Raw genomic sequence first — 16,270 nt, 5'->3', positions numbered from 1 at the left:
ATCCTAGTGGACACAGTTCAGAATCTTGTCCCCCACACCCCATACTCACAGAAAGCTCAGACTGGTCGTTTAAGGGGATAGTTATTAGGCAGTAGTCAGCTTCGGCAGGCGTTAACGCTGCCAGCTTGGTGGATTCTTCTGCCTGGTCTATCACATTAAGAAAAGAGCATATAAGGTGATCACAATATCCACGCACGACAGCGGGCACTCTCTCCAAGTGCTCTTCGTGGGACCCTCAGTGTGGGGACATCACCATATTTTGGTGAGAGCTGGTAAATCTACAGGGGCTATAGGAAGCAGCCTGGGGCTGTAACTCATAAAGGGTATGTGATGTGTGGGGGTCAGCTGTGTAGGTAGGTGCTCCTGCACACCCTGTCTCCTGCTGCCTGCCACCCACATCATGTTTTCTCCTTTATTTCCAACTGACCCAGAACAGAGACTGTATCAGGTGGGCAAAATGATTCAAGGCTCTTAGCAGTTTTCTTTCTCCAAAGGCACAATAATACATTTATTACTCTTATGTGATCATAGGTTTTCAGTGACCTCTTCCAAGTAAGGTTTTATCATTATTTTTATAGAGTATTCAGAGTATGAAAACTTGTTATTTCCCAATATACCTGTCTCTCTTTTGTGGTTGATAGGACTCTCAGGTTCTTCCTTTACAAACTTATCAAGAAGTTGTGAGGAGATTTTTATCTGGTCAAACAATATCTGAAATGCAAGCCAAAAGCCACATGACTTTTAAAACCAGCAATCTTTTTTTTTTAATTTAAGGAAAATTTAAAGCTCAGAAATAGCAGATAAAAAATTAGAAGTTGGTCATTTTGAAGGATCATTTCACTGTTTCCAGCGTCTCTGCCTACTTCCTCCTTTCAGAACCAGCTCTGGTTGAGCACTTTCCCGCTCTCAGTCACTCCTACTCTGAAGTTGTACCAGCCTTTGCTTCCTCTGTCCCAAGTCTGACCCCTTGAGCTTTACTCAGGGACTGAAGCTCTCAGGATGAGTCTGCTGAGTCCCCACCTGCAGGCTCTCATCATCCCCACCCCTTCCTCACAGGGTCTTGTGATCAAGGAACCGTGGCTTAGTAGTGTGCAAAGCCCAATTTTCTCCCAAAATATTTTATTCATTTTGTGAAATGTGGAAATACATATAATTCTGATGTTTTTCATGAATGAAGGCAAACCTACAGTGTCAGGCCAACTCATATGAAGTATGATGGAGGAGGTGTTTTTTTTATTAATTAATTGATTCTACTTTTATTTCTCATCTTCAGCCATGAAATGGTCTTCTCATAGGTAAGTCTTTGGAAACTATATTTGCAGAGCACTTTAGCATGTATAGAATGATTCTATATACAACTCAAAGCCAAAAAGAAACCAGCCTAATACATACTCCCTGAGTCTCTGACATTTTAATTGCACCCTACTGACCATATAGTGTTTTGTATCTTCTTGCCACAAATTTCTTTGCCTTGCCTACTGTCTATGATAGAGAAAGGCTCCTTGTTCTTGTGGATAAACAGGAAATATTATACTCAGCAAGACAGAGACCATAGCAGTCTACACAAGGCTCATCTCATTTCCACAATATAAGACCAGTAGATAGAACTGCTGAAAAACTTCCAAAGAGACCCTATTCCTAGTGATTCCCCTCATCCTCAAGGAGCTCAGTGATAAGAAAGTGCCAAGAAGTCCACAGCAAGTATCCTCAGAATTTCTGGAAGAATATGGTTAAGGAGGTGTTATCCTAGAAAAATTTTCAACTGTTCAAAATAAATAAAATTAAGACACAAAGAGGCTATTTGAGACACAAAGAGGCTTTGTGTCCTATGTAGTTAAGACAATGATAACTGAAAAGGAAGAATTGGGATTAGAACTCACAACTATTATGATCTGCAGAAGATCAATCCTTCTGCTTAATCAAATATTCACATCAAAACTCAACAAGGAGTTCTGGTTCAAGATGGCAATGTAGGAAGATCCTAAACTCACCCGCTCCCACAGAAACACTTATCTTCAGCTACACGTAGTGCAATTTCCTCTGGGGAAAAAAATCTAGCTGAATGATTCCCATAGATTAGGTGAACAAGAAAAACCCACATTGAAGCAGGCAGGAGCTGTTGAGACACAATCTCACCATACACCCTACCACTTGGCAACCCACAATCAGGAAGGAACTCAAAACCCCAATTTCTCCTTGAAAAAGAGAAGAAACTCTGGTACCCCAACTTTTAAGACCTGCATCTAAGAGACAAGCGCCCCCCCCCCCCCAAGTATCTAGCTTTGAAAGCCAACAGGACTGAAGTCCATGAGACCTATAGGCTGTAACAAACTGAGACATAGTTCTTAAAGCACTTGCTCATGCAGGCTCACCTTCCCTAGGGCCCAGGCTGGAGGCAACCCTTGAAAAAAACACAGATTTTCTGTGAAAGAAACTTATTTGCTTGAAACATCAGACTGAGGGGCAGGCATCTAATTTAACATGCATCTAGGGGCCTACTGAAATATTCTCCAGGGTCAGAAGCCAAAATGCACCATCTTTGCATTCTAGAGTCCCTTTCTCTTGCTTGCCAATGTCTCCTGGAAAGGAGCTTGTACTCTCATCTAGTGCCCTGATTTTTGCAGCTGCCATGCAGGGGACACCTCTAAATTCCCTGGCTCTAGTGGCCAGCAGGGCTTAATCTCATGGGTCCCTCCGGACTGCAGCCACTGAAGAGAGAGTTCTTAACCAGCTACCAACCCAGGACACAGCAGCGACACAAAAGACTGAGATGTCCAGTCCTTCTGTGAAAGAGGCCTGTTACTTATCTCCATAGCTGCTGCCTGAGAGGCAGGTTTCTAATTAAACACACACCTTAGGGCTGACTGTACATCAACCTCTCCAGAGAACGTGGAGGGCAGATGCTATCCTCATACTCTCCCTCCACCTGCCCCAGAGCACCAGGATCTCCCAGAAGGCAGCTTGTGCATGCATCTGGTACCCCAGGTTTGGAGGTTGCCACTCAGGGTATGCCACTGGATTGCCTGGTTCTGATGGCCAGCAGGGTTTGCATTCCTGTGTCCCATAGGACTATAACAACTGGGGAGACCATCCCTAGAGCACAGCACATTCCGCAGACTAAGGTGTACCCCAAGTCTTTCTTTAAAAAAGGCCTATTTGCTTTCCTGAAGTGCTGACAAGAGAGGCAGATTTTCTGGATAGGCACATGTACAGAGGCTACTGAGGTACTCTCCAAAACAGAGGCCCAGAGATGCTACCTTTGCACTCTTTCTCTGCTTCACTACAGACCACCAGTATCTGCCAGAAAGGAGATTGTGCCATCACTTAGCACCCCAATTATTGTGGCTGCTACCCAGGGGACACCTCTAGATCACCTGGCTCTAGTGGATAGTGGGGCTTACACTCACAGTCCCACAGGGGTGGGGTGTGTGTGTGTGTGTGTGTGTGTGTGTGTGTGTGTATATATATATATATATATATATATATATATATATATATATATTTGCATACTTAAAAAACTGCTTGTTAGTGGTCTGTTTTCCAATCAGCCTAAATCTAGGTGTTGATTGAAATCTTCCCCTTTGGGATACAGACAACTCTTGACACAACCTCAAATACTAGGAGCCACTGAAAATAAAAAAGGCTGCTTTGGGCAACCACAGGATTGAGAGACAACTAAAAGCTAGGGCAAGGTTGAGCAACAAGGCTAATCTCCTCATGAGGCCACTCCTTCAGGTTGGGAGAGGCGGCTGTTTGATCTAATGCATAGAAAGCAGCACAGAGAGTTAAGGAAAATGAAGAAACAAAGGAATATGTTCCAAATGAAAACAAAATACACCTTAGAAGAAGACCTTAATGAAAAGAAAGTAAGTGATTTACCCGATAAGCAGTTCAAAATAATGGTCATAAGAATGCTCACCAAATGTGGGAGAATAATGGAGGAACATAGTGAGACCTTAAAAAAAGACGTAAAAAATATAAGGGAGTACAGAAAAGAACTTACAGACCTTAATACAGTAACTAAACTGAAAAATACACTACAGAGGTCCAACAGCAGATTAGATGAAACAGAAGAAAGGATCAGTGAACAGGGCAAGGCAGTCAAACTCACCCAACCAGAGCAGCAAAAAGAAAAAGAATGAAAAAAGTGAGGATAGTGTAAGGGACTTATGGAGCAACAACATCAAGCAGACAGACATTCATATTATAGGGGTTCCAGAAGGAGAAGAAAGAGAGAAAGGGATAGAAAGATTATCTGAAGAAATAATGGCTGAAAACTTCTCTAACCTGGAGTAAGAAACAGACATCCAGATTCAGAAAACCAAAGAAGTTAAAAAGAAAAGAGAGAGAGAGTGAGCGAGAGAGAGAGACACACACCATGACACATTATAACTAAAGTGTCAAAAATTAAAGACAAAAAGAGAATCATAAAAGCAGCAAGAGAAAAATAATTTGTTACATACAAGGGAACCTCTCTAAGACTCAGTTTTCTCAATTAAACTTTGCAGGTCAAGGGTGTGTGGCACAATATATTAAAAGTGCTGAAAGACAAAAATTTCCAACCAAGAATACCCTACTGACAATGCTGTCATTCAGAATTGGAGATAAAGTGTTCCAGACAAGCTAAAGGAGTTCATCATTATTAAACCATCTTTACAAGAAACGTCAAAGGGACTCTCTGAGCTTAAATGAAAGGGTGTTAATTAGTAACAGGAAAATATACAGCCCGGCTGGCATTGCTCAGTGGGTAAGCATCAACCTATGAACTAGGAAGTCACGGTTCAATCCCTGGTCAGGGCATATGCTCAAGTTGAGAACTCAATCCCCAGTGTGAGGCATTCAGGAGGCAGCTGATCAATGATTCTCTGATCATTGATGTTTCTATCTATCTCTTTCCCTCTCCCTTTCTCTCTGAAATCAATAAAAATATTTTTTTTAAATGGTGGTGGATTCAATTCCTGGCCAGGGCACATACCGTGGTTGCAAGTTTGATCCCAGTCAGGGTATGTGGGAGGTAACTGATCGATGTTTCTCTCTCACATTGATGTTTCTCTCTCTCTCTCTCTCTACCTTCTTCTCTCTAAAATCAATTGTAAAAATATATAAAACTATCAATTATTGATAAAAGTAAATATATAGTAAAATTCAGAATAATCTAATATTATAATTATGTATAAAATTAATATGAAAGCTAAAAGACAAAAGTAGTAAAAATAACTCTAATACTTTTTTAAGGGAACACAAAATAAAAAGTTGTAAATTTTAACATCAAAAAAATAAAATGTGCCGAAACCGGTTTGGCTCAGTGGATAGAGCGTCGGCCTGCAGACTGAAAGGTCCCAGGTTCGATTCCGGTCAAGGGCATGTACCTGGGTTGCGGGCATATCCCCAGTAGGAGATGTGCAGGAGGCAGCTGATCAATGTTTCTCTCTCATCGATGTTTCTAACTCTCTATCTCTCTCCCTTCCTCTCTGTAAAAAATCAATAAAATATATTTAAAAAAAATAAAATAAAATAAAATGTGGGGAAAGAGTAAAAATGCAGAGCATTAGAATATAATCAAACTTAAACTGTTATCAACTTAAAAATAGGCTGTTATAAGTTGTTTTATATAAGCCTCATGGTAACAAAGCAAAAACGTATAGTAGACACAAAAAGGAAAAAGGAAACTAAGCATAATACTACAGAAAATCATCAAATCACACAGGAATAGAGCAAGAGAAGAAAGGAACGGAGGGTATACAAAGCAATTTACAAAATGGCAATCAGTGTGTACCTATCGATAACTTTAAATATAAATGAATTCAATTCTCCAATCGATAGACATAAAGTGACTGAATAGATTAAGAAACAGAGAGAGATCCATCTATATGGGCACACACAGACTGACAGTGAAGGAATGGAAAAAAAAATATTCCATGAAAATGGAAACCAAACAAAAGTTGGGATAGCTATACTTATATCAGACAAAATAGATTTTAAAACAAAGACTATCATAAGAGACAAAGAAGGTCATTATATAATGATAAAGGGATCAATCCTACAACACAATATAATATTTTAAAATATTTATGCACCTAACATAGGAACCTACCTATATAAAACAAATATTAACAAACCTAAAGGAGAAATAGACAAAAACTACATATTTGAAAATTACTAAGAAAGTAAATTAAAAGTTCTCACAAGAAAAAAAAATCTTTATGGCAACGGCTGTTAACTAGATTTGTTGTGGTCATTTTGCTATATATTCAAATGCTGAATCATTATGTGTACACCTGAAACTAGTACAGTCATGCACCAGTAATGATGGGGATATGTTCTGAGAAATACATTATCAGGTGATGTCGTTGTTATGCGGACATCATCGAGTGCACTTACACAAACCTAGACGGTATAGCCTACTGCACACCTATGCTATATTATAGAGTCTATTGTTCTTAGGCTACAATCCTGTGTAGCATGTTACTGTATAAAACAACATGAGATTAAAACAAACACAACATGAAATGATTCAAGCAAAAGACACAATAAGCCTCAGATGTATGAGGCTGCTGCCAATGTAACACAGCATACTGTCTAACAGCAAACTTTTTTCTTAATAAAGAGAAAGAATACTCTATGACAAAAAAATATATAGTATAGTAAATTTATAAATCAATAATATTGTTGTTTATTATCATTATCAAGGATTATGTGCTACACTTTTATGCAACTGGCTGTAGGTTTGCTTACATCAACATCATTAAAAATGCATTGCACTATGATGATGTTATGAGTGCTATGCTGTCACTAGGTGATAGGAATTTTTCAACTCCATTATAATCTTATGGGACCACCTTCATCTATGTAGTCTGTCACTGACTGAAAAATTATTATGCAACACATGACTGTATAATATTATGTCGATTATATTTCAATTTTAAAAAAACCCAACATGGAAATTTAAGAGACATGAAAACATACTAAAACACAGTCAAATAATTAAAGAGAATTAAACCTGCCACCTGTTTGTCTTCTCCTAAAGCTTTAACGGAAGCTTGTGATATGTTGAATTGCAAATCAAAATGAATTTCTACTTTCCTCACTTCCTTGTTTCCAATATTAATAGGCTTCAAGTAAATGATGAACATCTTTTTCTTTTCAGTTTCTAGCAAAAAATAAAATATACCAATGTATATCAACACATTGAAAGTTTGTATTTTATAATTTTAAATAAGTACACTGAGATATTTTTCAACAGTCTAGATTTTTCTGCAATGAGTAGTTGAAAAGAAATCATATTTTTAGAAGTTACATAAGCCAAAACTCAACCCCCTATATCTGTGGTCGGCAAACTGCAGCTCGTGAGCCACATGTGGCTCTCTGGCCCCTTGAGTGTGGCTCTTCCTAAGCCTTAGGAGTACCCTAATTAAGTTAATAACAATGTACCTACCTATGTAGTTTAAGTTTAAAAAATTTGGCTCTGTTGACTAATGAGTTTGCCGACCACTGCCCTATATCATCTCTGATATTCTTTCTTAATATGAACAATGATTTTGTTTGTTACAACCACATTAGAAAGATTAAAGTACTGATTTTGTTTCTCCCTCACCCCCATGTTTTTCTTTTCCTTAAGGATTCTAGTTCTAGGATCCATTTTCTTTAGTCAAAATTTCACAGTTAAAAACAAACAAACCTGAGAAACTAACCCATAGGCAAAAGAGTTGTTCACTTTTTTAAATTGTCGTTCACTTCATTAAATTATAGAACTTTTACTCACAGACGATTTCAATTGCAGGTTAAACGAATAATATTTTCTTCCTGCTACCCCCAAATTATACTCAACATTAAAGCTGTTTATAGCTTGCCACCAGCATTATTCTGGTAGGCTTGTCAGTGTTAAATCTGTCTGTGGTTTTTTGTTTTTTTGTTTTTATTTTAAAGTCTAATTTTAGGATAGATTAAATCAGATGTGTACCAGTGTGCATTTTGCAAAATGTTCTTCATTAAAAAAATTTGTTTGTAAATTATCCATTGTTTTTGAGTATGCCCAGTTGATGCGATAAAATTTTCATTGTCTTATAAAATCTTGATGATCAAACAGATATTGTGAATGAAGCTCTGTGAATTTTAAAAGTGCAAAATAAAGCAACCAAGTTTAAATAATTTTTAAAAAGTTACTTAGTTATTTTTATTAGATTCACATGTGTGTTTATAGACACACAAATGAAGTGGTTAATCTGACAGAAATAAAAAGTAGCAATGGAGATGTCCTTATCTACTGAAACCATTTTTCAAAGAGCATTCTGTGAATACAAAGCTATCATGTGCAACAGGTATTTAACTTCCCAATATATTAAGCACAACATTCATTCTCATTCTTTCTCTCTCCCAGATCCCACTTATTTCTAAAATTCAAATTCAATGTCACTGTTTGCAATGTGCAAAGTGGAATAATCTACCTTCCTTTCAATAGCCTCCATTTAAAAAGGAGAAATGGAAACATCACAGAAACAGGCCTGTTTCTTAGACAACAGTCTCCAAGAGAGCCCCCTTCCAGGACACCAGCCCTTTACTGACAAATAATAATTGATTTAGAATAAAAAATAGCTTAGGCAAGCGATTTTCAAATGGTGTGCTGCAAGAATTTTTAAAACATGCAATACCTGACTATTTAGTCAGAGGTACTGACTTATTTTCCCTTAGATCGTCAAATAAAAAAATGACCACAGCCAACACAACAATAGCTGTCCAGTGTGAATGCCCTGTCTTTTATGTAGATCATATAAAAGAGTTGCATCTTATTGGTTACCTAGAATAATAAGGTTTCATCTAATTGGTTAATTCTTGGTACCAGAAATCCTTATATACAAATATAGGCACCTGATTTTTTTAAAAATCACTTTGGAGCAGAACCGGTTTGGCTCAATGGATAGAGCGTCGGCCTGCGGACTGAAGGGTCCCAGGTTCAATTCCGGTCAAGGGCATGTACCTTGGTTGCGGGCACATCCCCCGTAAGGGGCGAGCCAGAGGCAGCTGATCGATTTCTCTCATTGATGTTTCTAACTCTCTATCCCTCTCCCTTCTTCTCTGTAAAAAATCAATAAAATATATTTTTTAAAAAATCACTTTGGAACAAAAGTTATAGGTAATTACTATGAGTTTTTTTATTAATCAGTCAAAATTATACCTATTTTTTATTGAATCAACAAAAAATATCATGTATTTTTGTGTATGCTGCAGAATTTTAGTAATTAGTTTAGTTCATTTCCATGAAATGAAAAAAGGTTGAAAATTACTGGCTAATAATTCAAGGAGAGTCCAAGAATAAACCACAGTAAGTACATGCTGAGTTGGAAGCAGCAGGAGAGAAAAGAGGAAAGTCTATGAAAGAATAGGCAAAGCTAACAGTCACAAATTGATGAGGACAGAAAGAGGAAAAAAGAATGAGACACACCTAGGTCTAGATTTATGGGTACTGAGTACTTATAATATGGCTAGTACAAATCGAAGTGCACCATAAGCATAAAATACACATCAGTTTGTGAAGACTTAGTACAAAAAAAAAAGAGAAAGTAAAATATCTCATCAATTTTTCATTTTAATTACATATTGAAATGTTAATATTTTGGATATATTGGGTTAAATGTGTATTATTAAAATAACTTCTTAATGTGGCGATGTGAAAATTTAATATTAAATATGTGGCTCATACTGTGTTTCTATAGGACAATGTTGGCATAGAGACAACCTCAGCAATCCCCCAAACACCAATCTTACTGGACATCTAGTCACTACAGGAAAAGTCTATGAAACACTGCAACAAAAGTAGTTCAAACTATATCTAAAAATACAAACAGCTATTTGGGATATAGAGCTCAATGCAAACATACAAGGGCATACAAGGTTCAGAAGAAACTATCTCAGGACTGCACCAAGCACTCAACATACTACTAAAACATTGCCAACTGCTTAGCAAGAAGTTGCATATAAAACTAAGGTGTTGCTTGGAGAGTTTGCTAAACAATCTTTAGTTTCCTTGGTTATAAAAATAGAAAATAACTCTAGCTGGTTTGGCTCAGTGGATAGAGCACCAGCCTACGGGCTGAAGGTCCCGAGTTCGGTTCTGATCAAGAGCACATGCCCAAATTGTGGGCTCATGCCCAGTGGGGGGTGGGGGGGGGGAATGCAGGAGGCAGCCCATCAATGATTCTCTCTCATCATTGATGTTTCTATGAAACTCTCTCTCCCTCTCCCTTCCTCTTTGAAATCAATAAAAATATATTTTTAAAAAAGTAAAAATAGAAAATAATACCTACCTCCTTCAAACACTGTGAGGCACTTTGTAAATTATGGAGTCTCACGGAAATGTGATATATTAGTGAAGTATAGAATATTAACTTGGCAAGTTAGTTCCTGGAAACCATTACAGTAGCAAGGTTTGGAGTTCGGAACTTAAACTAAGAAAAACAATGTTAGGGCTACCACAGTCAGAAAATCCATGGAAGTCCTTCCAAATAATGACTTAGAGTAAATATCAACAATATTTTATGTATCTGAAATTAACAGTAACAGGTAATGACAACATAAATTAAGTTATTCTTAATTTATATTTATGATTATACTTAATTCACATTTCTAGTAAGTTATTTATAAACCCCTTCTGTTTCCTACAGGTAGGTGATACTGCCAACTAATGTATCCTATCCTTCCAATTCTGTGATTGCGTAACTCTAGCTCTTCTCATCTGTGACACAGTAAGAACTGTATATTTGGCCTCTGCCCAGATTCCTGACACGGGGCTCCTAAAAATCTTTGTAATTCGCTAGAAGCATCTTTTCTTCTAATATTTGGTCTCTGACCCCTATTCCTAACACAAGAGCTAAGACCCTTAGGATCCCTGGAGTGAAGAGTGTCTTCTGTATGCTAATGAGGTGACTGGTGGCTCCTAGGGCAGCAGGATGGTGGCCGGTCCCAGAAAGACTAAGTCACCATGTGAGGGTTGGAACTTTCAGACCCACTCCTCAACCTCCAGGGAGGGGACAGGGGCCAGAGACTGAGTTAATAATCTATCGTGCCTTTGTGACAAAGCCTCCATAAAAATTCCTCAAGGAGGGCTTAAAGAGCTTTCAGGTTAACACCTCCTTGGATCAGGAGGGCAGAGCAACCCAATTTCTCGGGGACAGGAGCTCCTATGCTCAGGACACTTCTGGATCTCGCCCTATGTGCCTCTTCACCCGGTTCTTCATCTGTATCCTTGATTGTATTCTTTATAATAAACCTGTAATTTAAATAAGTGTTTCCCTGAGTTCTGTGAGCCAACATAGCAAATTATCAAACCTGAGGAGGTTGTGAGAACCCACGATTTGTAGCAAACGGGTCAGAAGTTGACAGGCGGCCATCTGGTGTGCCAGCCTAGTCAGAAGCTAGGGAAATCCCTGGGCAAGTGGAATGGGGAAACCGAGACAACAAAATTAAACAAGACCAAACGCTTTGGGCAGCTTGCAGCCAGCTCCTGAACTGCAGGATCTTATCTTCCCCAACTGAGGACACTTGAGAGCAAATGGTTTATACCGCTCCTCCTTAACCAGAGAATACACAGCCTGAGTCACCTGGCCTGGGAAAACAGAGGACCCAGACCCAGTTAATGCCATTCGTGCCAGCTAAGCCCACGGACAGATGAAGTCTCGGAGACGAATAACAAAAATCCAAAAGCATTTGGATAATATTACTTGAGGGGGAATGTCAGGCAGGATAAACAGCTGTCAGGGCAGGAGGAGGGGAAGGGATGAAAAGGGGGAGGTCATCTCACCCACTGAACAAAGAAGTCAGCCCTCTTGGGACTTGCGAAGACAACATGGCCAGATGTTCTCATAAATTCTGGGGAAAGCTGCAACAATGTAAAAGGGGAACCTTGAAATCTAGTCTATCTGACAGGAGAACCTTGAAACCTGGGGGGGGGGGTATAAAACCCTTGAACCCCCACCAAGTGGGGCACTCAGACTAGCTGAGTTGCCTGCTTGTGCCTTATGCCATGTGTATTCTTTTTTTGTTGTTGTCTCACTCCTGGATATTTTTCCATTTATTTTTAGAGAGTGGAAGAGAGAGGGAAAGACAGAGAGAAACATCGATATGAGAGAAACACATCAATTAGTTGCCTCCTGCACACACCCCAACCAGGGCCCAGGCCAGGGAGGAGCTCACAACCAAGGTGCATGCCCTTGACTGGAATTGAACCCGGGACCCTTTGGTCTGAAGGCCGATGCTCTATCCACTGAGACAAACCAGCTAGGGCTGCCAAGTGTATTCTTAATAAATCTCCTTGCTTTATTTCAATACTGCTTTCTGTCACTCATCTGAATTCTTTCTTGTGAGTGTAATAAAAACGGAGGAGGAGAGAGCCACCTTTGACTCGGGTGGCTCTCTGGTAATACTGGGACTTATGATTAGTAGGGGAAATCTTATGGGACTGAGCCCTCAAGGTGTGAGGTCTGTACTAACTCCAGGTAGGTAGCATCAGAATTGCTTAATGTGAGGGGAAAAAAAACTATATATTTGGTGTCAGAAGTGTTATGAGTGTTCAGTTTTCCATACTCTCTTTGTTCTTCCAACTCCAGGCTCCTCAGGTGTCAAGTAATATACCTCTAATTCCAAATTCTAGGCTCCCTTCTCTTCATCTTTCACTTCTTTCTCCCAAGGCTTCACTGGGAAAGTCTCTCCTCCTCTTCTGCCATTTGCTTTACTGTCTCGTCTATCCTTGTCCTAAAATTTCCCTTTTTTCCTAATAGTATCCAACAGGAGAAAGTAAAAATCCCTGCACATTAGAAGAAATTCTCACAAGCACTGAAAAGAACTAATACAGAAAACTGTAAAACATTTTGAAATGGGCCAAAAAGTTTCTGGGTGCCTCTCTCAAATCCCTTTTGGGTTATCTGAGCTTTTCATTGTCTTTGAGCTATTCTACAAATCTGTGAGTTGTGGAAAACTGATCATAATAATAATGATAATGATTCTTATCTCTAGAAATTCAAATTAATTTTATCTGTGAAATAATTTGCCTAGTCTAAAACTCTTTGTATGTTCATTTCAGCATAGCTTACATATGTATGATTTTAAATTCTCCTTTGAACTGGCTATTACATCTCATTAATTTCCTCATTAATTCATGAATTAAATAAAATCTTCAACTCACATTCATTTAATATTTGTATGAGGGTCATGATTTCATCTTTTCAAAAATTATTGTTTAATAGAACAATGAAGTTAGCTGGCATTGGTTAATAAAACTATACAGGCCCAGCCGGTGTGGCTCAGTGGTTGAGTGGTTGACCCATGAACCAGGAGATCACAGTTGGATTCCTGGTCAGGACACATGCCCAGGTTGTGGGCTCAATCCCCAGTGGGGGGCGTGCAGGAGGCAGCTGGACGATTCTCTCTGATGTTTCTATCTCTTTCTCCTCCCTTTCTCTCTCTGAAATCAATAAAAACATATTTAAAAAAAATAAACATACAGGCTTCAAGTGTACAACTCAAAACAGCATCTGCACACTGCACTGTGTGCTCACTACCCAAAGTCAAGTCTCTTTTTGTCCCCAATTATCCCCCTTTGCCAACTTCTACCTCCTCCACACCCCAACATCCCTTTTTAAAAATATTTTTTTTAATTTCAGAGAGGAAGGGAGAGAGAGAGAAAAAAAATCAATGATGAGAATCATCAATTGGCTGCCTCCTGAACACCCCCTACTGGAGATCAAGCCCAGAACCCAGGCATGTGCCCTTGACCAGAATCGAACCCAGGACCCTTCAGTCTGCAGGCCAAAGCTCTATGCACAGAGCCAAACCAACTAGGACCCCCCAACATCCCTTTATTTTTAAAGACCCAATTTGGGAACCCTGATAGATGTTTAAGTATGATTAGAGTTGAAATGCCTAACTGGACTAAGGTTACTGCAGACATCCAGAAAAGCATCACTCCTGATTTTATGTCCCTCATTCCTGTCTACCAATGTGAGAAGGAAGGTGAATGATCAAGTTTAAGAAGCGGGTCAGAGGGATGCTATTTAGACAGAGGTGGCACATACCCACACAAACTCATTGATAATTGCCACAAATCTGTGGGAAGGGAAGGACAGGTACTACAGCCATTTTTTTTTTTAAATTATGGTACAAAAAATAACACTTACCATGTCTAAGTGTATAGTTCAGTTAGTATATATTGTTGTAAAACAGATCTTCCAGAACATTTTCATTTTGTAAATCTGAAACTGTACGCATTAAACAAGTCCCCATTTTCCCCTCCCCACAGATCCTGAAAACCACCATTCTACTACCTCTACCAATTTGATACCTCATATAAGTAGAATCATTCAGTATTTGTCCTTTTGTGACTAGCTTATTTCACTTAGCAAAATGTCCCCAAGGTTCATCCATGTTGTCAGAGTTTCTTTCCTTTTCAAGCTGAATAATATTCCACTGTATGTATACACCCCATTTTGTTTATTTATCCACTGATAGGCACTTAGGCTGCTTCCACCTCTTGGCTATTGAGAACAATGCTACAATGAACAGGGGTGTATAAATATCTCTTCGAGTCCTGTGTACAATCCTCCCAGATATATACCCAGAAGTGATATTGCTAGATCACATAGTAATTTAATTTTTAATTTTTTAAAAAACTAAACCATGTCTACAATGAGAAAACCAGGCAAGTAATTGAACCCCAAAGTCACAAAGCAAAGAAGTCACCAGTTCCATTCCCTTGCATCCTGGTCCTAAGCACAGTGCTCCTTCCACTACACTTCCACCCTAAGGCACTAAATCTGCTCTGTAATTAACTAAACACATACTGCAACTATAAACAGAAATAATACTCTGATAGTTTATCATCTTACCTATTATGCTGAAATTAATCACTGCTTCCTTCAAAAGTCTTACTGAGTCCCACAGAGCACTCTTAGGGGGAAAAAATACGTGAAATTCATGAGCATATAATACATACATAGAGCAATCTCTAAGCGCTTAAGTTTAAACAGAAATCAAACGTGATTACCTCTGTACTATCTATATAAAAAGTTACACTCTGACTTCCTAGGTTGAAATCAATCCAAAATTTCTCTAATTTTTCATCTGCTGGTTTTCTCATCTGTAAGATATAATTTCAGCATAAATTATACACATCAGTACCATGTCAAAGGGTCAAATGAAAAAATTTCCATTAAAAACAGAAGTGCTTAATACCACCCTAATATTACAGGGTATCTCTTTATTGCCTTACTCATTTCTGCAAATAAAAGGAAGGTCACAATTTTATACAACTAAACTATTTATGGGAAAAAACACCACTATCCTTAACTATTTAATATATGTGTCAGAGGATTCTGTCCACACAAACTTTTTTTCCTGGTGAAATCACAGAGACAACCGTTCTATGTCTAAACAGTAACAATTCACACTGCATATGGATGGAAACTTCTATCAAAGGAAGTACTGTGATCAAATATAAGTGGTTATTCACTCTAACTTACCATCTACAGTGGGGCCTTGACTTACGAGTTTAATTCGTTCCGAGACCGAGCTCGTTAAGGAGCTCGTTAACTCAAATTACTCTATCAACTCAATGCAAAAAAACAGCCGAGAGACAGCTGGTATCTCAAAAAATTCGTTAGTCGGGACACACATAAGTCAAGGCCCCACTGTATTAGAATAGAGCTAAGACCTAAAGATTTCAAATTATCTTCATTTTAGTTATTATAAAGTAAATATATGCTTATAGTAAAAAGAGTCAACAGGAGAACCAAGATGGCAGCATAGGTAAATGCCTGTACTTGCTGACTCTCACAACCACATCAAAACTACAACTAAAATACAGAACAAAATTATAACTATCATCCAGAACCATGGGAAAGCTGGCTGAGTGGAAGTACTACAATGAGAGAAGTAAAGAAGAAAGCACACTGAGACTGGTGGAAGGTGCAGAGGCCCAGAACGGGCTGGTCCGGCACCTGGGTGTGCCGCTTTTATAATCCGGAGGGAGAGTGCCTCTGCAGAGGCTGCACGGAGAAGCGAGGGGTCCCAGCCCCACACCAGACCCCTAGCCAGGGTCTCAGAGCTGGGGAAATAAGTCACTACGGGCAATAAGAACTACGAACTGTAAAAACCAGTGTGGATTGGGCTGAGTGACACACAGGCTGCTGGAGACCAAGCTGCTCCTCTTAAAAGACCAGCACCATGAACTGAATTTACAAGCTCCCACTCCCTCTGAGCTCCAGTGCTGGGGGAGGCTCTGAGG

General features: G+C 38.9%; 1 protein-coding gene across 1 annotated transcript in view; it reads right to left on the bottom strand.

Annotated features, from left to right (window-relative positions):
• Positions 1–16,270, bottom strand: part of SYCP2L (synaptonemal complex protein 2 like) — a gene marked incomplete at both ends in the record, with an annotated part of 65,861 nt that overhangs the window by 31,580 nt on the left and 18,011 nt on the right. Inside the window, 5 exons of the mRNA XM_081086044.1 lie at positions 46–147; positions 618–711; positions 7,008–7,150; positions 14,874–14,934; positions 15,032–15,124. Coding sequence (XP_080942170.1) covers positions 46–147; positions 618–711; positions 7,008–7,150; positions 14,874–14,934; positions 15,032–15,124 — 493 coding nt within the window. The remainder of the gene's footprint in view (positions 1–45; positions 148–617; positions 712–7,007; positions 7,151–14,873; positions 14,935–15,031; positions 15,125–16,270) is intronic.

Source organism: Myotis nattereri (assembly GCF_964212035.1).
Source record: "Myotis nattereri genome assembly, chromosome: 3".
Lineage (NCBI taxonomy): Eukaryota > Metazoa > Chordata > Mammalia > Chiroptera > Vespertilionidae > Myotis > Myotis nattereri.
This window is presented reverse-complemented; position numbering and strand designations above follow the sequence as displayed.